This window comes from Coenobita brevimanus, chromosome 112 (assembly GCF_032717465.1).
Source record: "Coenobita brevimanus isolate Jiangsu-jjx chromosome 112, ASM3271746v2, whole genome shotgun sequence".
Classification (NCBI taxonomy): Eukaryota; Metazoa; Arthropoda; class Malacostraca; order Decapoda; family Coenobitidae; genus Coenobita; species Coenobita brevimanus.
In genome coordinates this window covers 32,436,596-32,460,156 of record NC_137065.1, presented here as the reverse complement: position 1 = coordinate 32,460,156, position 23,561 = coordinate 32,436,596, and the positions used below count along the sequence as shown (strand labels likewise).

The window sequence follows — 23,561 nt, the reverse complement described above, 5'->3', positions numbered from 1 at the left end:
CAAAACCTTATCTTGCCCAGTTCCCAGCCAGTCGTCTTCTCTGCTCACCTGAAAGATAAGCGAGAGATAGAGAGAACACATGATACCCTCGTGCTGTGCTGACAGTAATCTGATAAGGGTATGTGTACCCCATATGATGAGATTTACGATAATGACAGTGGTCTAGCATTTACTCTTCTGTTTTCCTCCTCCTCCTTCTCCTCCTTCTCTTCCTACTACTAGTACTATTACTACTTCTACTACTACTACTACTTACACTACACTACTACTACTACTACTACTATAGGATTGGATCTGGAGCTTCGATACTGGGTTGATAAGTACTGTAGGTGATCTTATAATCATTTAAGTAAGGCTGATTTTATTAATGATGGAGTGAGAGAGAGAGAGAGAGAGAGGGGGGGGGTCAAGTAATACCTCGCAGACACTAGACAGTAAAAAACAACCCCAAATGCAGGAACACAGGAAAACTAAGAGTGGGTCTTCATATAGATCGAGTCTGTTCAGTGTTTTTTTTTTTTATTGACGTTTTTTATCTTAATGCTGCCATCAGACGATTTGGTTCAGCTCTTGATGATAGGTTGATTTTGTTGATTTTGTGAATTTTGTTTAGCTTTTGAGAATCGGTCTGCCTGTCACAAACTGTCAGGCCTGTCTCATGGTCGCGATAACTCTAGTATTCTGTTCTGTTTATTGCCAGATGTTTTATTCAGGTAAGAGCAAGCCACAGAAGCCTAGAATATAGTGCTAGTCACGATGATGTGCTGTGGGGAGTGGTATAAGGCCGTAGTATTTTTTCTGCACTTGAGCTTCGTGAAATACGTTACGGAAGGACCACTGTCCAGGCCAAGTTAAGGCGAAGGAGCAGAACGGGGGTATAACCTGTCTCATGGTGGGGACGGCTCTTGAAGTCCACCCCAGCTGACGCCAGACGATTTTATTCAGCTAAGAGTCACAGGAGCCTGGGTTTGAATCTGGCGCCAATCACTCTCATGGGTAAGAAGGCTCCCTAGCATCTCATCCTTAGCGATTTGTTTTCCAAACTACCCATTAATATCCTTTTATCGCTTCATATATTTTTTTTTGTATCGACATAGATGGCATGAGTAACACACAAGAATATAGTAACGAAGCAGACTCAGAAACAAACCGGTAAGGAAGAGGTGTTAGTAATTTTCCTAACCGCACCAGAATACCGCCCTTGGTCGATGCAACTCTGGTATTGTTTTCCTGTTGACTCCTGACGCTTTTATCTTTCATGTTTTATTCTTGCCACGGCTACAGATTTATGTTTTATGCTTGCCACGGCTATGGGTTTATGTCTGATGCTTGCTCCGGCTACAGGTTTATGTTTTATGTTTGTTACGGCTACATAAATATATTAATTAAGGCCGTACTCCCGTCTGGTCTACTCCCTAACACCTCTTCTTGAGCGATATATTGCTGGATATGGCTGGCTAATGAACTTTTGTACGCTGTCTATGCAGAGTATGGCGACGTTGGAGGGATTTATGTAACTTATAATAGGACAGTAAGGTGTAATTACAAAATAAATCACTTAGGAAAAGGTATTAGGGAGCTTTCTTAACTGACGAGAATACGAGCCTTGGCGAGACCTCATGCTCCTGTGGCTCGCAGTCTCTGAGGAAGCTCCCCTAACGCCTCTTCCTAAGCGACTTATTTTGCTTAATACGCCTTGCTGTCCTCTTGTGTGTGGTGTAAATCCTTTTAATATCGCCATACTCTGCATAAACAACGTACAAATATATTTTAACTAACCATATCGAAAAATAAATCGCTAAGGAAGAGGTGACAGGGAGCCTCCTCAAGCCACGAGAATACCTGTCTTGGCTCAGAGCTAAAATCGTCTGATGTTGGCTGGAATATAAACGACCATGACAGGCTTAGTAATGGCGATGTGGTGACTCTCAGCAGAATAAAACCACTTGGCTTTAAATGAGGTAGAATTTGAGAGCTGTCCCGACCGTGAGAGAGTTATGATCTTTTGTGTATACGAACACAGGGTCCATGAGGTACAGGGTCATATTCAAGTGCATTTGTAGATTACCTAACACCTTTCCTATAGTGATTTATTCCGCACATGACACCTTAATATCCTGGTGTACCTTATGGAGATTGACAATGCCAGTACTAAAGCGATATAGATAGCATACAAAATAGTCATGGAGTGTTAAGGACAATACGTCGCTCAGGAAGACGAGCTAACAAGTCTCTAACGTCAGTCAGTGCTAAATCTGATAGACTTTCTTCACTTTTATTTGCCCAACATTTTCCTCCTTTTCCAGCATATTTCACGAGGCTCCGGTGCAGAAAAGGGCAATATTACGGCTCTACATCACTTTCCACAACACATCTTCGTGACTAGCACTAAATTCTAATCTCCTGATCCAACACAGCATTGCAGGTGGAGAGATGGACGTTTTAGGCCAAGTTAGAGTAAAAACACCACACTCCCTTTAGGCTACCCCCAGGACGCCTTAGTTTTGCTTAATATTCCTTCTTCAGTACAGTTTTATTCATCTTATGAGAGATGGTCCAATGGGTTGTATTTCAAGTACTTTCCAAATCTCGTAACAAATATACCTTTGCAACTTATTCTGCCAGTGCACATCATTCTCCTTTTGTATGTTGTTGATGCAAGCTATGTCGGTGTTAAATCATTATGAAGATATAAGAATGATATAAATAACACACAGCTCAGCGGGATAGTAAAGTGTAATATGTAAAATTAATCAGTAAGGAAGAGGTGGTGCCTTATGCCATGCCACCTAGCTTTCACTTACAAAATTCTGGTATGGGAGGTGGATGTGAAGAGAGTATCTAGGAGCTGCTGAAGCTGAGGAGGAGGGAGAGAGAGAGTGAGAGAAGGAGAGAGAGGAAAAAAAATAGTTGCCACGGTGACGAGACTAAACTAATTTTATACGCAAGCGTAAGTCTCTCTCTCTCTCTCTCTCTCTCTCTCTCTCTCTCTCTCGTCTTTTTTCCTATTTTCTTTACCAAATTATGTCTTTTTAACTTTCTTATTTATTACAATCAATAAACGCTATAATTCAGGTAAGGACAGACCACTCGATTATCTACGTCCCCAGTGAGTCTCGGATTATACACAATGGTACAACAGACTCATCTCCTTTACCACTGGCATGTCTTTTTTTTTTTCTTTTTTTTAATTCATGATGTCCATTCATGATTTTATTCAGGGCAGGAAGAACTGATGTCCTTCCAGTTTGATGCCTCTCCTGGCATTGAGAGGGCTCTCCCTCCGTGCTAAGGGATGTGTTAGGAGTGTAATCCTGTATGGTAGTGAGACCGGGCCAATAAAGGAAGAGGATATTCGCAGGCTCAAACGTACAGAAATGACAGTGATTAGGTGGATGTGCAGTGCGTCCTTGAATGCAAGGCTCTGGGGAGTTTGGTTTACGATGGACGAGTTAAGAGGTAGGATGGGAGTGGAGTGTATTGGTGCTGTGATGAGGAGAGGTAGACTGAGATGGTTTGTGCATGTGAAGATGACGGGGGATGACATTTGGGAGCAGAAAGTGAGAAGTGTTAACGTTAGGGGTGGGGTTGGGATAGGTAGACAGAAAAAGACCTGGGAAGAGGTCATTGACTGTGACTTCACGGATAAGCGACTGAATGTGGAGGCTGCCAGAGATCGAGCTTTTACCAGAGGATTTTATTCAGCTTTGGGAAACACAGTAGTGCTGAAGATGTAAATGACAGGTACATCTGACCCCTTCACCTCGAAAATTCTCCCGTTTGCTGAATGTAAGTCAAAAAATAAATAAAAAAATAAGAAAATAAATGAGGCAGACTCTGGAAGGGTTATAGATTTAAGAAGTTTCCATTAACCCCTTCACTTCGATGACGTATTAGTTTAGTTTATTGTTGAGATTTCCTGTGTGTGTGTGTGTGTGTGTGTGTGTGTGTGTGTGTGTGTGTGTGTGTGTGTGTGTGTGTGTGTGTGTCTGTGTGTGTGTGTACCTAAGGTCATCTAGTAATATAAGGGGTTAATGAAGACCGTTTCTAACCCTTCTATTTTCAGTCTCTCCCAGTGTAAATAATATCGTGTGTTTATAGCGAGAATAAATTAAAAACTAAGTCACTTGGTTTAAGGAGTTAAGTACATGTCTACTATGGCGATTTCTCTATTCTATTTTCTCTGTGGCCAGACGATTTTACTGAGATCACTAAAAAAACTTTCGTAGTGAAGGAACTGAAAAAGAATTGTTTGGGTGGGAAGAAAGCTTGGCCTACAGCTACAGATTACTGCAAGACGCTAATTTCATGAATCTCTACACTGTATTTCTTACCGTGCCGACCCTACCCATGCAACATGTATTCCTTGTCTCATCTCTAGTGTTCTCAGCCTTTTATTCCGTGTCGTATCAAGACCTCAACAGCATCGGCCATTCTCTTCCTTGGACCACGGTACTATTCACCAATACCTTCGGATTAGACATTTTCTGTCACTGTACCGTACACAAGTATTAAAATTATGGGCAGTGCCAATAAATGTACTCTTACATAAAAGCGCTTTCTAAGTACAGGTATAGAAAAATTTAGAAATGGAATGCATGTACACACACAAAAGGTGGGTGGCTTTAAGGAAATATATCCAAGTGTTATTGAATATCTATCTATCTATCTATCTATCTATCTATCTATCTATCTCTCTATCTATCTATCTATCTATCTATCTATCTATATATATATATATATATATATATATATATATATATATATATATATTTATCTATCTATATATATATCTATATTCTTATTAATATTAATCATAATGAAGAGATTAAGAGTAACAGAGGTAAATCTCTCACAGTGAGCCCCATCGGTAAAAGGCTTAAGCACATTAAGGACAAGGTCATGAGTAGTGTTTTCTGGATTTCCCTGTAATGACATTGTTTATCCACGATACTTTTATGAATCTCGTGGCTTTAGGTTTTAGATCAGAGATTAGATATCGCAGAGTAACTGCTGAGTCAAGGACAAAAGTTCGCCTAATATTTCATCACTTCCTAGTTTTCTGTACTAGCTGATATTTCTAAGATGATAGCCATTTGGTGTGCTTCTCTGGCCAGTGATGCTCTCTGATATGATGAGGCAGCTAAGTGGCGGACATGCCCTAAGTGTGAAGGAGACTCATTGCAACAGTAAGTCAGCTTTTGTTCGCGACTGTATCACAAAATTACGTATTGCCAGGTATTACGGTTCCTGGGTTTCAGGAATCCATTAGGCTTGTCACTCAGTGTAGAGTTGCCTAAGGAAGAAATAGACAGCACTACATCAAATGAGTGGATGATGGTTGGCATCATCTGCCACCAGTACGAGGCTGAGGAAAGGTGGCACAAATTCTCCAAACCCATTTAGAATACACGCCATAGAAGAATACTTACACGGATCAGTGAGGACGCATACAAGGCTATAACAGTATACTCTTGCTACAGTATACTATTGCTGTGGTATTGGTTAAGTGGTGAGATATGTGAGCCCTCAGTGCCTGGTGAATGTGGGGGTTATTAGGTGGATGTGGAAGTATGGAGGTTATCGTCATTCACTAATCTTACTCTAACATCAGCCATCCTTCGCCCGGCTTCACCTTCTCTTCCCGCCCTTTTCTGGTTTCCTGTAAAGTAATAGAATGTCAGTTTTTTAGTAACAGTGGCTACCTTTCTACAGAATATACTTACATTTCCATGGGACAACTAGTTAAATTTTATGAAAAAATAAAATAATTCGTAACATAAACATTAAATTGCTAAAGACAGTTAATTTTTCTACAGAAAGAAAGTTGAAATTTTAAAGACTAGGTTAAAATGTCAAAAAAAAAAAAAAATCAAGATGAAACTTTTTAAAGAGTAAATGTCGACTTTAAAAAATACTTAGGTAGTACTTGACAAAAAATAGGTTCACAGAAACGATTCCATTCGCTCTTGTGTTACTGTGAGTGGTATGGAACTGGCACTGGAGTTGCTATAGCACAGTCTGCATCCACATCTTACAAAAGGATAGCAGGGTGTCATGTGCAATACGGTATAAATTTGTTAGAAAATGTTACGAACTCTTTTAATCCAATTAGAAGACGGCCCAACATTTGGCACCAATTCAGTGCATGGGGGGATATCCAGCGCGACCACACGGATTCGACACAGTATCAGGAAGCATTCGTACTTATGGAGATGGAAGGCTAATATTTTAAAGGACGCGATTCTAGCGCAGGTTTTATCCCTGTACTTCAGGGAATCTTTTTTTTTTTTTTTTAACAGACGATTTCATCATTGTGCTCAGTTTGGGAGAGACCTCTTAGAATGAAGAGATTAATGAACGTGATATCTCCAGTTGAGAAAATCCTAAGCTGGGTGAAAAGTCTGGTGGCAACACGGATGAAACACTGAAGACATCATCCACGTGAAGAGGCTGAAGCAAAATAATGGCGCCACTGGACTGAAAAGCTTAAATGTCAAAAGACGGTGTGGTAGTGAATGCTTTTAATCCCTTCAATATGATGACGTGATAATTATTCAGTTCTTGCCATCTCCAGAGGGTCTATTCAGCGTAGATATTTGTCGAGCTGGAGGGATTAAATACAATTTTCCTTATCTCGGCTCACCAAAATTGAATAAAATAGTCTCGGAGCAACAAAGAATACAAAAAATTACGGTCTCTGTAAAAAAGGTTACCTAACTCAACATAATCGACCTGAATTTAACCTAACGGAACTAAACCAACCTAACCAACCTAACCTAATGTAATCCAACTTCACCAAACCTAACTTAACTTAACCTAGCCAAACCAAATTAACCCAACCTTAACTAACCTAACCCAACCTAACCTACTCCTAGTTATCCAAACCTAACTGAACCAATCCAAACCAACCTTCGCTAACCTAATCTAATTTAACCTAACCTAACCTAACCAAAAACTACGTCCTCTGGATGAAGGAGTTAAGGACATGGGTTATACATACTTGCAGGCTAGTTTCTGCTGAGCCGTATTGTACTGCTGGAAGGACAGCGCCATGGTCCCCGAGAAGAGGAGTTTGGCTGCTCCGCGACAGTTTTGCTGCACCGTCTTGCCCAGCGTCTTGTCGTCACACACCGCGAACAGACACGACTTGAGCTTACCGTCGCAGTCTTTCTTGTTGACCCTGCAGGTAAGGTCGTATTTTCACAAGCGTGGCCACGGGAAAGGATTGGTAGCCTTACAAACGTAGCCACTACTGAGTCGTTTTCCTATAAGCAGCCACAGATAAGGGGTCGTATTCTTACAATCAGCCACAGGTAAGGGGTCGTATGCTCACAAACAGCCACAGGTAAGGGGTCGTATGCTCACAAACAGCCACAGGTAAGGGGTCGTATGCTTACAAACAGCCACAGGTAAGGGGTCTCATTCTCACAGGTAAGGGGTCTCATTCTCACAAACAGCCACAGGTAAGGGACCGTATGCTCACAAACAGCCACAGGTACGAGGTCGAATGTTTACAAACAGCCACGGGGAAGAAAAGAGGTCGTATTCACACAAACAGCCACCCATCTTCGGCTGTGACCTATAACAATCGAATTTACAGTCCGGGAAAGCATTTATCTATCTATCTATACGTATCTGTCTATTGCCAGGCGCCTTAATCCCGTATGGGGTGGCCTTAAGCAGATAACTTCTACGTCACTTTGTCTCTGCCATTTGGCTGCCCTTCCTTCAACTCACACACTCCTCCCTCATAAATCTCTAAACTTCATCTCTTCATTTCATCCTGGGTATTTGTGAAGTATCGAGTCAGTTTGTGCGACATGCATGCCTCCTCATTATTAAACTATTACCGTATCTTAAATAATCTTACTGAATCGTCACAGTCGTTTATTCCAGCTTGGTTGTGAAGTATTTAGTAGTTGTATTAGTGGAAACAGAGCTATAGATAAACAATTCTATACGCAGTCAATGCTTAAGATTGATTGTAAATACGGCCCTAGGTCTCTATTTCAGTTTTAAGTGTGAACATGCTGGGGTAAAGAGACTCTGCCCCAAGATCTTCCCGTTATTTGTTAGTTAATCTGTATTGTGGCTGGACCTGTTGTGTTTATTTCCTTTTAAGAATCATTTTTATAGGAGTCTTTCCAGACTTTAGTAATACCTTATTTTTTTATTTTTTTTTTAGTTCTTTGCGATATTCTGCTTTAGTTTAATATAGTACTTTAATCTAAGATGCTCATTTCCTATAACACTGTGTTTAAGGATTTTTAATATTCGTGCGTTTTTAGTTGATTTCTTGGCGATTTTTCAGGGGATTCTTGCGTACAGGACCTAACACGTTTTGAGAGCAAATGTACCAGTAGCTACCATCCTTGACGGGAAGCGAATATAGCCATGCAGGGTTTCACATCAGACGGAGACTTACTGGTAATTTAAAGTCTTGTTATACTGCACAAGTAACGGTTCTATCGCACATTGTTTTTCGTTCAGTCTAACAAAGGTTCAACTCTGTACTACCTCAGCGCTGGATAACATGCCTATGTTTGATGTGATACCTTGGCCACGACTTTGCTAAGGCTAAAGGCAGCATAGAGGGTGAATGTGTCAAGATGTAAACCACTATCTGGTGGTCATGTGTACAACACTTATATCTGTTAGATATGATCACCCTGCATCCCCCATTACACAATGTAGTCGATAAAGATACAAAAATAACTTATCTGGTTATCATCTCATGTCAGATTTTGAGGGTCTATCCACCTTGCCGTTTCAGCTAATTTGAAATAATACGGTGCCATGGTGATAGTGTACCTGCATGAGGCGCTGTAGCAGGCGTCGTGTGTGGAACAGCAATCTGTCATACGGGTCATCGGTAGCATGTCGTCCCGAATGTGCAGACCCAATGCGCCACACCCGGAGAAGTTGGGAACGGGGGCGTGTGTGGTTGGAGGAGATGTTGCTGGCTCCTGTGGGTAGAACAACGAGTATTAAAAGAACTCATCACCATTATCACCATTATGTGTCTGCTGAAACAAATGCTATACGGAGGTGACTAGGAAGAGGTGGAAAAGGTTTAGGTGCAGACTTTATGTGCCACACCGGGAGAGGTTGCAGAATACTGAGACATGTGCGGTACGAGAAGATGCTGCTGGCTCCTGCAGGTACAACAGTGGGTAGGCCTAGTGAAAGAAATCATCATCATTATCATTAGACTGTGTTTCCTGAAATAAATTCTGAAGATATATATTTTAAAAAGAGTTCATTGATAGCATGTAGTCCTGGGATACTACTGGCTCCTGCTGACAGAGCAATAAACATGCAGACCAGAAAAAGCATTCAGAAAGAGCAACGGCCGGTCCTAACAACTGGTTTATGGGCTTTACTTTGTGACGTAGACCTTCGACTGACTGCTCTGTCTTGCCTAACTCTTAACCCTTCTCCCAGCTTTGATACAATTTAGATAAAAACTGACTAGTTGATGAAAGAAACCTGTACTAACACGAAAAATCAGCTAACAGATTGCCGATACTGTGTCGAGATTTGAACCTGGGACTTTCAATGAGAGCCAGGCAACTTTCAAGTGCACCACGACCAGGTTAAAGTTGTCTCACCATGTCATATATTTATAATCAAGGAACACCCGCCCCAACTGTGTGCTTGAAAAAGGAAAGATTACCCCCTGGCACTCGGGCAAGTAGAAACTCTTAATCATACCCAAAGCACATCCGGCAAGTCAGTATGATGAAAGAAACCTGCACTAACGCAGCTAGGGGCTGTGTCATTCAGGGCTGATGAGATGGTACTATCTGTGGTCGATTTTATTAAAGATCCATTAAGACTGTTTCATCGCAATTCAGGTCCCCAAACTGCTCCTTCTCGCAGTCTAGGATCGATCTTGTGTCCTTTCGAACGGCGGTCCGACACTATCACCAGACCACCACCTTCCCCCTTATATCGGCCAGGGCCCCCTATATATACTCCGCATCACATACGTTGCATAAGCTCCACGATTTATTCTGACCTTCTCTGACAGTAATGGTCTTCTTGGAACAGCTGATGTGACTCTCGGTCGCCATGACAACGCCACCACAACACTGCCTCTGTTTACATTCGTCAGTTGATTATCGTCTCCCTTCCCGTGGGAAATGAATGAGTTGTTCGATGTGTTAGGACTCCATATTATAATTACAAATCATAATAGATAGATAGATAAATAGATAGATAGAGAGACAGATAGAAGCAGGGAGTCAGATGATGAAAAGGTACTGTGTCTGCAAGAATCGAGCAATGCTAAACATGCTTACACACTCTTAACTCAAGGAATGCTTATTAGGCACACGACAGCACCTAGTGACCATACACACACATACACACATACTCACACACAGGCTTCTAGAACTTTCCACTCACAAGGAACACACGTGATACAACCCCTGCTACACCAGAATTTAGGAAAGAGCTCAGAAGGAGAGAGGCCTTAGAAGAGACAGGTCGCAGGGAGAAGGGCTTGGCAACTTGAGAGAGAGACAGAGAGAGCGAGACAGAGAGATAGCTAGTGGGACGGGACTCTATACTTCGCTCTGTGTGAGAGACTTGTTAATATTTCCAAGACAAATAAAGATAGTCCCATACTATTCTTTACCTCTCCTGTCACTACATGACAAATGGGAAAGAAGATTATCTACTACAAGCTACTCCAGTATAATAACCGCTCGTCCACAAGTCTAATATATATATAACTCAACCACAAAGGAACCACAAAGTCTTTTTATGACATTTGGTGGCAGCGAATCTACAGACATCGTCTCCGAATCAAAAGCAAATTTCTACAAAAGCAGGCGAGAGACTACAAGATTACCTTCAGTTCTACAGTGAATTTCTACAAAATACAGCCTACAATGCAAATAGCCTACAAGTCTACAAAACAACTCTATAATCTTCACGTAACTTCAAGCAGCAACAAGAAGAATATAAAACAAAGCAAGTAAAGAAGAGGAAAGACCAAAGCAACAAGCACACAAACCCCCACCACTCTCTCCCGCCTACGAGTATCTCCATCGCTGACGCAGAGGTCAAGACGACGAAGCAAACACCAAGTCCATATTCACAACTCATCTTACTCACTCGTCTTCACTCAAGTTACTCATCGCTACTCATTCACTCACCACAGCTGCCAGTGTGGAAAGTCGAGGTCATCATGCGTGCCTGCTGAAAAGACGCCACGTCAGTCAACTCACCACTTGCACCACCACTCACACCATTCCCACCACGGTAAAAATTAGTGAGTTACATAGTTACTTCATTTATACAATACACAGTGATAGACAATAAGCTTCTGCACAAACATATAAAACGTGCTGTATAGTTACAGCTTAAATACACATACTTACTTCAGTTATCTGCATAACTCAAACACTAAATAATCACCAACAATAAATATTCTACACTGTATATATTCATTCATTTATTATAACATTTATTTACTACCAACGAGTGTTACCATTTATACCTACATAAAATACGTGTTTCATACATACAACTATACATTATTACATCTACAAAGTAATAAAGAAAATATACCATCACAGTTACTCAGTGAGCGATTAAAAGAACTGTATTAAACATTTATTAATTAAAGCTACCTAGTGGAAACATATAAATTAAGTTACAAGGTAAACTAGAGAAAAAAAAATGGCCAACACAAATGACTTTAGCAAGAATGAACATCTTCAACACAATCGTGAAGACAATGATTTCCACACAGTGCTGACACATATTACCCACGATAGGTACAGGTGAACAACAAGTCAGTGTATATAGTTAATACTGTATATAGTGTATATATTTTTTATATAAAATAACAAAATATGGGACTATATAATATCATTTTCAGTAATATCTGTGCAATATAAACTAAACTTTAAAAAAGTATCCCAAGGACATTAGCCAGCAATTATGCAACCATGAACAACATAGAAAAAGCGTACACAAGCGAAGTAAAACAAACTATGGAAAATCAATACATACAAAAAAAAAAAAAGAAAGAAAGAAAGAAAAGTAAGAAAGAAAAAAGAGAAATAGAGTAAGATCACATAACAAACAAATGAAAATAAGTGTAAGTGTTACTACAGATGCCAAAATACCACATAAACTACAAACAAAAAAAGCAAAAGGTTGTCTCCACAAGCAAGTGGCATGACACATCATCACTATCATCGACCGCAGCATATGTTAGGACTGCAATTATTACAATTATGTAACTCCATATTATAATTATGTAACGACAAACGATTGCATTATGTTACACTTATTACAATTGTGTAACTACAAACAATATGTAACAATTATGTAACGACAAACGATTGCATTATGTTACACTTGCTACAATTATGTAACTACAAACGATATGTAACAATTATGTAACGACAAACGATTGCATTATGTTACACTTGCTACAATTATGTAACTACAAACAATATGTACCAATTTATGTGACAGTTGCATTAACAAGATGTAACTTTTATGTAACTTTAACTACAATTATGTAACTACAAACGATATGTAACAATAATGTAACGACAAACGATTGCATTATGTTACACTTTGCCAATTAACAGTTGCATTAACAAAATGTAACTACAACTATAAGGCCAACACAATTATGCATTAACACAATATTTTGTAACAATTCATAAAATGTTACAATTATGTAGTACCACAGTGTTAGTACAATATTATAAGTCATACAATTATAGCACAATTCTGTATTACCAGTATCATCATACAAGTTAGGTGAAATATTAGACATTACTAAAGTGATAACTCTATGTAATGTATAACCTAGCAGTATTACCATTGCACAATTATATGCGTACGTCTGTTGTACATGCACGTCTTACAAAGTGTTATACAACAACCATTGCATTTATTCAAATATGTATACAACTTGTTTAAAATGTAATATTACTGAATAATCACTATTTACTATGAATATTATATGTATACAATATTCATACAATTATGTTACTTTTACAATATTATGTATTTCACTTAATTAGCTTATAGGTTCATTATAATGTGTATATAATATGTATTAATATGTTAGGACTATTAACTGTCAATAATAGTTGCTGTCGGAGGTCCTTCAGCTGCGTGTACCGAGCAATATGTTAGGACTCCATATTGTAATTACAAATCATAATAGATAGATAGATAAATAGATAGATAGAGAGACAGATAGAAGCAGGGAGTCAGATGATGAGAAGGTACTGTGTCTGCAAGAATCGAGCAATGCTAAACATGCTTACACACTCTTAACTCAAGGAATGCTTATTAGGCACACGACAGCGCCTAGTGACCATACACACACATACACACATACTCACACACAGGCTTCTAGAACTTTCCACTCACAAGGAACACACGTGATACAACCCCTGCTACACCAGAATTTAGGAAAGAGAGCTCAGAAGGAGAGAGGCCTTAGAAGAGACAGGTCGCAGGGAGAAGGGCTTGGCAACTTGAGAGAGAGACAGAGAGAGCGAGACAGAGAGATAGCTAGCGGGACGGGACTCTATACTTCGCTCTGTGTGAGAGACTTGTTAATATTTCCAAGACAAATAAAGATAGTCCCATACTATTCTTTACCTCTCCTGTCACTACATGACAAATGGGAAAGAAGATTATCTACTACAAGCTACTCCAGTATAATAACCGCTCGTCCACAAGTCTAATATATATATAACTCAACCACAAAGGAACCACAAAGTCTTTTATGACAGATGTTGTGTGTGATTACTGTGTCTGGTGGATTCCTTGATTTGATTTTACACAATCGTGGTTAATACCTGGTTTAATGCACACTGATTTTAAACCGTGCCAGAAAATTATATCCTTCCAACTTAATAGTATTCTGATTAGTTGAAATTTTGATTCATTACTTCGGACTGCGAGAACTGCAAAGGAATTTCGAGCAGGACCTTTTCAAATAAAATTAAATACGTCAGTTGACTGCGTGCACGTATAATTCTCAGTCTGCATAACCACCACCCAGCACAGCCATCAGTAGGCATAACTGTCAAAATAACCACAATGGATACATCCTTTTACTTTCGTGCATGACGTGATGAGGAACAAGGCACAATAGTCCGTCTAGGTCATTCCAAGTCAATTACGTTCCTTGCATGTCACTTCAGATCGCCTTCTGTCAAGACCATCACACATTTTCAAGTAAAGTCTTATCCTTTTACAGTACATCTGTCCACACCACTTCAGGTCCAGTTAGGTCGCTTTGGACTCATTCAAGCCACTTCAGGTCCAGTTAGGTCACTTTGGACTCATTCAGGCCACTTCAGGTCCAGTTAGGTCAGCTTGGGTTGATTCGTTCAGCATCATTCACAGCCACTGAAAACCATCCAGTCCTTTCAGAAGCCATTCCAATCATGTCCAGGTACAGATAAAAAATTTCATACTAATGTCTGTCACATAAGGTCAGATCAGGTCAGAGGTCCAACAGACTATCAGATCAAGTTGAATGTCATCAAGTTACATCATTTTTACGGCTTTCAACGCAGTCAGATCAACTTTGTTAACTTTACCTATCATCCGGTCCTTTCAGATGAGCTGTGATTAGGTCAGAGCTGCGAATTCACATCTGAGCAATGGTTTATGAGATATAGATTACTGATTTTTGTGTGGGTGGATGGGTGGAAAAGGGACGAGTGGGTGGAGCAGACTGGGGTCGTGGCGGGTGTGAGGGCTGAGGAATAGATGATGTGAAGTTGGATGTTGTAGGTCGCTCGGTAAGGTGTAAGTTACGTCTCGAAAACTCTCAGGGTGTGTGTGTGTGTGTGTGTGTGTGTGTGTGTGTGTGTGTGTGTGTGTGTGTGTGTGTGTGTGTGTGTGTGTGTGTGTGTGTGTGTGTGTGTGTGTGTGTGTGTGTGTGTGTGAGAGAGAGAGAGAGAGAGAGAGAGAGAGACTGTACAGAATGGACTGGGATGTTGATGAGTCTTGGTGATTAGGCTTGCAAGGAGAGGTATGTTCTGGAAAGATGGGAACTGTAAGTGCGTTGATAAGTTGTAAGGTAAGGGCGGGGAAGTAATGACATGCTGCGGATTGTTGGAAAGGATTAGGTATGTTAAGCTGACTGGTGGTGGGTGGTGGGGAAGGGCGGGTCCAGTACAATATATGAAGATGATTACTGAATGAAGGGAGACACTGGAAAGGTGTAAGTCACAGATTCCTCTTAGAAGTGGGAGGGTAGTGGTAGGAAAAAGGTGAAATAAATATAGAAGAGGTTGGAAGAATGGCGCAGATGGTGGTGAGTGACTGGGCAAGGCGAGGGTAATACACCAAGTGCTGATGGATCTGTATGGGCTTGGCGATGGTGTAATCCACTGTCTCTCCAAGAACAAGAAGGATAACATCAAGAATAACAGCAAGGAAGTAAACATGCGATGATGTCTTTCACCTGGCATCTCTCGCTGCAGGTAACACTCCGTGTTAAGTTGTCAGTTTATCAAACGTTCAATTCTTCTTTGTAAGACTATCAGTCGTATTACTAAAAGTGAGAGGGTGAACACGCAAGAAACTGAATATCTGACGGTCATTTAAAAGGGGTAACTGTGAGCATTAGATGTTGGTAGCCTACATGCCGCTTTACATAGCGCATCCACCGGCGAGAGAGAAAAGTCAAATACTCATTATTCATCTTGGGTTAAACAAGTAACTATCATAAATTAGGACATCCCCTTCGTCCTCTCAGTTTTAATAATACAACCATCTGATCGAGGAACAAATCACGCCAACTTATTTTAAACCTCACAGAACCCCGGCCAAATCCTTTCCCACTGCTAATGTATTTTTAAGGGTGAATCAGAGTATTTTGTAAATTTTAATTGTCCTACCTCATCTGCTGGTTTCTTCTCTTCTGTAGCAGCTTCTTTCTCCCCCTCCTTCTCGTCCTTCGCTAACGCTTCGGTCACCTAAGGAAGGCATGGGAAATTCCAGTAAATCTGATAGTTGCAAAATAACAGGACAGTACGGGAGAAGTGGGAGAGATAGAGGGTGGAGGGGTTGTAAAGGAGGGGTAGGGAAGATGGTAAGGAAAGTAGGGGTGGGAGAGATGGTGAGATGGAAGAGGTGGGTGGTGTGCGAGAGTGGAGGTGAAAGGAGTGACAGAGTAATGAATCCTGAAATGCCAAAACTACAGTCATCTAACCTGTGATTTACAAATAACTATAGTGCCCTGTATATAGTACTCCATGGAGTACGCATGCAACAATAAAAATTTCTTTTGCAACTATTGTCCAACGTACAACGGCCATTTTCACCCCACCCACACTTGCACCAGCATATCTCAGGAACTGATAGGACTGATATTTGGTATACACTTTCTTAAGCACAACCTGAAATTATATGTATTAAGCTGAGTTGATCTGCAGGACCTGGAAGGACCTGAGTAGTATTGAGAAATTTGGATCATCATATCTTGAAAACCACTACGACAGAATTTATTCTTGAAGCATGCCTTCATTGATCCGAAGTGACCTGGGTGGACGTTAAATGAGTGTAAGATGCATGAACTGTTCTGCTACCTGAAGTCTATACAAGACTCAAAAGAACTAGAATTAATATAAACTGACAAGAATGAGTGAGACATGACTAGAGAGGAACTGGAATACCGTGAAGGAAACTGATATTGCCTACGCGGACGTACATGGACATAACTGGCATAAATTGCTGTAAGTGAGGTTTAACTGACTTGGATTTGAACTGATCTCTTTGCGTCCAACTGTATGAGGCAACCTTGAATGGACCTCACTGATGCTGAATGGATGTAACTAGAATTGCATGGCCCTGAACTGACATGACTGAGTCTGAATAAATAAGAATGACTTAGACGCAAATACCTTAAATACACCCACTTGAACCTTATCTTAAATTGTGCCAAGTTGGCCTGTTTGAAGGGAAATGGACTGAGGAACCTATGCCTGAATGTATCGGTTTAGCCATGTTGCCTTAAGCTGACCTGAACTGACATAACCTGTTCGAAATGGATATAAATAGTCATGTTGGATATGAAGTGACCTGAAAGGTCATGAATAGACATACAGTACTTGGTCTTAAGAGAAAAAAGTAACTGACCTGATTTGACCTGCAATGCTCTGAATAGACCAGACTGGATCTAAAGGGCGTGAGTGGACCATAGATGTCATGTGAATAATAGCCTAGATCTGACTGAACTTAATTGAACATGAATGGCCCTGAACTGATCTTAATAGACCAAACTGATCGGATATGAAATTACAGAGATGGTTTTGAACTGCATTCACTGTATTTGAACGTAGCTGAAAGTACCTAAAACAATTAATGTAACAATATCTAACGTGAGAGGACTGAACCTGACTGGGTCTGAATGGATATTAACATCCTACATGGACCCAAAATGGCATTAATTTGCCACTGAAATTATTTACTGCAAGACGTCTGTGCTGGGACATAATAAACCATCTCGACTGGTTGACGATAAGGCCACCCCACACCTGTGTGCTGGCATCCACGGGGAAAAACAAAATACGAAATACCAAAAGAGCTGTCGTGCATTCACGTCTTCAGGGAAGAACACTTTTGTTCTCCCCTGAAGATGTGAGTAAAGAAAGCGCTTGGATTATTTCGTGTTTGTTTTTTCCCTATGGATACCAGCATATCTATGATTCAGAAGGTATTAAGTGATTTATTTGCAATATATATCACTTAATACCTTGTGATTCATAGATATGCTGGTATCTATCTATCTATCTATCTATCTATCTATATTTATATCAATCAATCAATCATTTCCTGTGGCACCCTCGGGGATGCATAGGGCCTCGATGAACTCACACCACCACATCCTATCTTGTGCTAACTCCTCAAGATCTCCCCAACACTCATCTCCAGCTTCCCGTCTCATTGTCCTCACCCACGTCTCTTTTGGCCTTCCTCTACCTCTCCTACCAAGTGCCACCCACCCTGGTGTACCTCGTACTATTCCCTGTCTCCTGTACACATGTCCTAGCCACTTCCATCGTGAGAATCTAACATATTCATCGATCGGCTGCACTCCCGTTATTTCTCTAATTCTACTATTTGGTATCCTTTCCCACCACTTAACTCCTAATATTCTTCTAAGTGCTTTATTTTCAAACACCAAGAATTTATTTTCCATAGTCACTGTGCTGTACCAAGACTCGTGTCCATAAATTAAGATACTCCTAACCATTACCTTATAAAGTTTGATTTTTGTATGCACAGAGAAATTGTTATTATTCCAAATATTTTTAAGCATTCCCATTGCCTGATTAGCCTTCTTTAACCTTTCCTCGAATTCAAAGTTCAAAGAACCATCCTTGGCTAAATAAGTACCTAAATATTTAAACCTATCAACTTGCTTTACAACCATACCTCCAATTACACATTCCTGTGCATTTTCCATATTCATATTGATTATTTCAGTTTTTCCACAATTAATAACCAAACCCACCTTGCGACCTTCACTCACCAAACAGTCCAACACTCTCTGCATCTCTTCTGGCCCATCACAAATCAAAACTATATCATCTGCATAATCTAAATTCAAAAGTTTCCTGTTCTCTCCCCAAAGTATACCTGCACCGGTTTCTGTTCCAACGCGTTTCATAATGTAATCAATGACCATTATAAATAGTAAAGGCGATAGAACACCACCTTGAATTACTCCGGACTTGACTTCAAACGAATCACTCAGACAACCATCAACCATCACTTTACAAAATGTGTCCTCATGCATGTTCATAATGACCCTCACAAACTCCTCTGGTATTCCATAATGTCTCATGATCTTCCCCATAGTCTCTCTCGAAACACTATCAAAAGCCTTTTCAAAATCAACAAAACAAAGACTTAACGGTACTCTCATTTCATTAACTTGCTGCATCAAATGCCTAACTATGAAGATCTGATCATTGCAACCACGTCCCTTTCTAAAACCAGCCTGTTCATCCCTCAGAATACCCTCAACCACCGGCTCCAACCTATTTAACAACACTCTACTGAAAACTTTCAAAGCTATCGGTGACAAAGAGATTCCCCTCCAATTACCACATTCACTCAGGTCTCCCTTCTTCGGAACTTTAACAATTACACCATTCTTCCAAACTGATGGTAGTAACCCCGTCACCCATATCTTACTGAATAGCTTGGTCAAGATCATTATTAATCTATCCCCCTCCACTTTAAACATTTCCGGAAATAAACCATCCTCCCCTGGTGCCTTATTATTCTTTAACTGTTTTACTGCTTTCTCCACTTCTGCAAGCCTCAACTCTCCTGTTTCTATATTTAAATCTTCCTGAGCAGACGGTATATCCTCTTCTGGTGGTATTGGTCTATTAAGGACTGTCTCAAAATGCTCTTTCCATCTATTTTTAATATCTCCATCTTTGGTCAATAAATTTCCTTCCCTGTCTCTAACTGGTATTTCCTTGCGTTTACCTGCATTACCACTCAGTTCTCTAATCGATTCATATGCTATTCTTTGACTCTGTCCATCATTTTTGTTTATTAAGATTTCAGTCTCTGCAACCTTTTCATCCACACATCTTCTTTTATCTCTCCTAGCTAACCTTCTTACTTCTGAATTCAAACTCCAGTACGCAGCTCTTGCTAATTCAATCTCTCGTTCATCAACGCATTGCATCTCACTCCTCAATTTAGCCTCACCTCTCTTTTTTATCATATCCCACGTTTCCTCTGATATCCATTTCTTTCTCCTGAATCTAAGTCTCCTTCCAATCGTACATTCAGCAGTCTCATGCAAAACATTGTTCACATCCTCCCACATCTCATCTACACTTCTCTCCCCCTCTTCTAATGTTTCCAACACCAAAAACCTATTTCTGCATTCTAATCTGAATTCCTCCTTTTCTTCTCCTTCCCTTCTAAGCTTAACAATATCGTATCTACCAACACCAGATTTTTCCTTCTTCTGATTTTTAAGTTTAAACCTTATTTTTGCAATGCTGAGTTGATGGTCACTACCAATATCCGCTCCCCGTTTAACATGAACATCCAGCAGAGAACTTCTATGCCTCCTACTGATAGCAATGTGATCAATCTGATTTTTATATTTTCCACATGGCGACACCCAAGTTGTCTTGTGTATATTGCAATGCTGAAAGAGTGTGCCCCCGATGACTAAGTCATTTGCTAGACAGAAGCTTCCAAACCTCACTCCGTTTTCACTCATCCTACTACCAACTCCCATCTTACCCATACATGCCTCAAATCCCTCATTTGAACAGCCCATTTCTGCATTAAAGTCTCCAACGCAGATCAAAACATCATGTCTAGGTACCCTTCCTACTCCTTCTTGCAACTTTTCATAAAATGTGTCTTTCCTTTCATCGAGTGCATCATTAGTAGGTGCATAACACACAAACAGACTGATGTTGCCATGATTTGATTTAAACCGTGCGTATAACAATCGCTCATCTATAGGATCCCACTCACATAAAGCCTTATTTGCCTTACAACCCAGCAACAATCCTACTTCCTGATAATGCATTCCGTCCTGTCGACCAGATATCAATAAACGTATACCATCCTCCAAATCCAACTTATCGACTCCAGTCAATCTAGTTTCTGTCAGAGCACAAATATCAAGTCCATAATTTTGAAAAACCTTCACTAACTCATCGATTTTACCGTCATGATTTAGCGTTCTCACATTCCAGTTACCAGTTATATATAGATAGATAGATAGATAGATAGATAGATATGTATGTAAATACAGTATATATATGACCTTGTTATTGTTGTTGTTATGGCTGCAGGCTTATTTAGATGTAAACCAGCTGAACTTAAACCCCTGAAGGTACCCTCCTGTAAAACAATCATCCTTCTTTTGAGGGGCAGGGAGGGAAATGATGGACGTTTGTCAAGCCACACATCGGTGTCACCGAGTGAAGGTACCCGTCTCCATTACCTGGTGCAGAGTAAGTAGCAGTTCTATAGTGTTAGCTGCGTGTTATCCCGAAGACGAAGTCTAGTGCAATCCTTGCCGTTTGGAGCGAATTATATGTTACGCTGTTCAGGCTTTGCATCTACTCTGTTTGACAGTTATACTTTAAACGGGAGATTTTAAGTTGAAAAATATTCCTTTACTCAGTCATATTACGAAGTTACTCTTCTGGTCGCGTTTTCTTAATTACCTACCTTCCCATCTATCTACCTGCCTACTTCGCTACCTATCTTTGTGGCTTCTCCCCTGCCTACCTTCTTGTCTATCTCCCTGCTTATATACCTACTTACCTGCCTATCCAACCGACTCCTTAGTTGTCACCCGGCCTATCTATAACTACCTCCCTGCCTACCTACATTCCTACCTCCTGCCTACCCACCTCTTTATTAACCTCCCTAGCTATTTCTCTATATGTTTCTCTGCCTTTCTCCGGGCCTTCCCTCCTTCCTCCTTGCCCGCCAGCCTACCCACCTACCTACCTACCTAACTACCTACTTACCTACCTGCATGCCTACCTACCTGTCTTCCTGCGCACCCGACTGCCTACCTGCCTCCCTAACTTCCCACTTTTCTGTCTACCTACTTTTCCCTGCCAGCTTCCTTACCTACCTCCCTGCTTATCTTCCTCCCCTGCCTGCCTACTTCCCTATCTACTTACCTGCTTACTTACCTACCTCCCTTCCTACATAACTACCCACCTTCCCACCCACCCCACTGTCTGCTCTCACCAGCTAGTGCGCTGCGACACAGGCGCCGTCTTTTTCCAGTTTGTCAATGTCTGATGAGCTGCATCAAAGTTGTGGTGAGTGCATCCATTATTGCATTACAGACGCGTGGTTAGGCCTACACTTTTGTAAATAAAAACATTTTTGGCCATTTTAAACTAAGGGTTGCCCTGAGCATGCTGACCACTCCAACGAGGGCATACCATCAGGTGGAGAGGATTCAGCTGACACCTCAATAAGTCAAAATCGGTCAATAATTGCGACCACTCGAGTACAAACTGACAGATGGACGGACGAAAAACTTTCATCCCGGCCTCCCGCGTGCCAAGGACCTTGACTTCGTCTTCGTGAATAGGTTTATCTCTTACTCTTCGTCTGATTTCAAGTGTGATCGTAATTTCCAGTGAGAGAAAAATTGTAAATTCGCGAGCTTCGAATGGCCACATGTGTGTTCATTCTACGTGGACTGGATTGTACTAATAATGGTGTAGAGTGATTAAAAGTATGGTAGAAGTATCTTACTGCCTTAATTAAGTTAATAGTGGAAAACACATATATGTAACTAGACCAGTAGTTTAAGAGATAAGAAAGTACAACATAAAATATAACACCACCACTCCCCCTGGGGACCAAAACACTGACCTGAGTTTGCGCCGAGGAATCCAAGAAGTTGTCAATAGCTCTGATGGCCTTGGAGACCGCACCCACGCCCTCCGCCACGTCATGTAGGATACGACCACCTGATATTACAGCGTCGTAGAGGTTCCAGAATAGCGCCACGTTGTCCACCGCCCCTACATCTCCTAGCAGAGGCAGCAGGACGAGAACACACCATCCCACCCGCATCGTGGCGTCGGCCTGCTGTGATATGAATTTTCGAACTCGCTAGCGGTTGATTCTTCAGAGTGTTGACAGTTACATTGGTTGCTTTTGCTGATTGGATTGGATTGAGTTTCTTTCCCGGCTCTATGTTAGTTCGCTGATTATATTGTAGGGTTGTAACTGTTGATGCGTGCTTGTATTGAGTGGATGGTTCGTTTTGACTGGCCAGATTTTTCACCTTGTTTGCTGGAGAAGCTGGGTTTGTCTTTCCATAAGCTGGATTCTTTTCTTCTTCTTTTTGTGGTCACTTTTGTTGTTTGTGGCAGGCTACTAGTCAGTTGGTTCCTTTTTTCTTTAATTGTATGATCTACACTTTATTCCGTTCTTAGCTTGAGTCCTTAATGAATGGATCATGTCAAGTGTCTTTAACTCGTTGCTTAGACCTGCATTGGTCAGACCACTAATACTGTTGCCCTGTTGGTGTCATCTAGTTTAAATACTTGTTTCTGTAAACGCTTTCACTGTCATGGACGCATTTGTGCATTCTATTGAGGCTAAATCATCCAGGTGAAGAAAAATGCAACTGTCAACCAAAAAAATTTCATCACCTTTGTCAATCATCCCTCATCTTAAAAAAAATCGCCTTTAAAGCCAATGGCATCACATAGTGGAGGCAAGTTTTTTTTTTCTTACCTTTTTTTTAGACTTTTTGTTGGTTGGAGGATTTGTTTATATTGGTTGAATGGTTGTTTTTGTTGACCGATATATTTTTGTTGGCAAAGTAGTTGTTTTGGCTGGATGAAAATTTGTATTTCTTGACTGAATGTCAGTGGTTGTTAAGTGACTGATTGTCTACGTTACCTAGAACGTTTTTATTGTTAGTTTAGTGATTTTATTCTTTGGATGATGGCTGTGGAACTAGATTTTGTTGTCACTTGATTGTGTTGCTTACATAGTTGTTAGTTTTTTTT

At 40.6% G+C, this 23,561-nt stretch overlaps 1 protein-coding gene across 1 annotated transcript; it reads right to left on the bottom strand.

Annotated features, from left to right (window-relative positions):
• Positions 1-22,811, bottom strand: LOC145418021 (uncharacterized). The gene is made up of 6 exons (XM_080286555.1): positions 22,411-22,811; positions 15,909-15,986; positions 8,815-8,969; positions 7,004-7,183; positions 5,433-5,662; positions 1-48 (listed from the first exon to the last, which is right to left on the bottom strand). Exons 1-5 carry the CDS (start codon positions 22,612-22,614, stop codon positions 5,632-5,634), a joined length of 648 nt encoding a protein of 215 aa, XP_080142681.1. The 5' UTR covers positions 22,615-22,811; the 3' UTR covers positions 1-48; positions 5,433-5,631.
• Between the last annotated feature and the right edge of the window lie 750 nt (positions 22,812-23,561).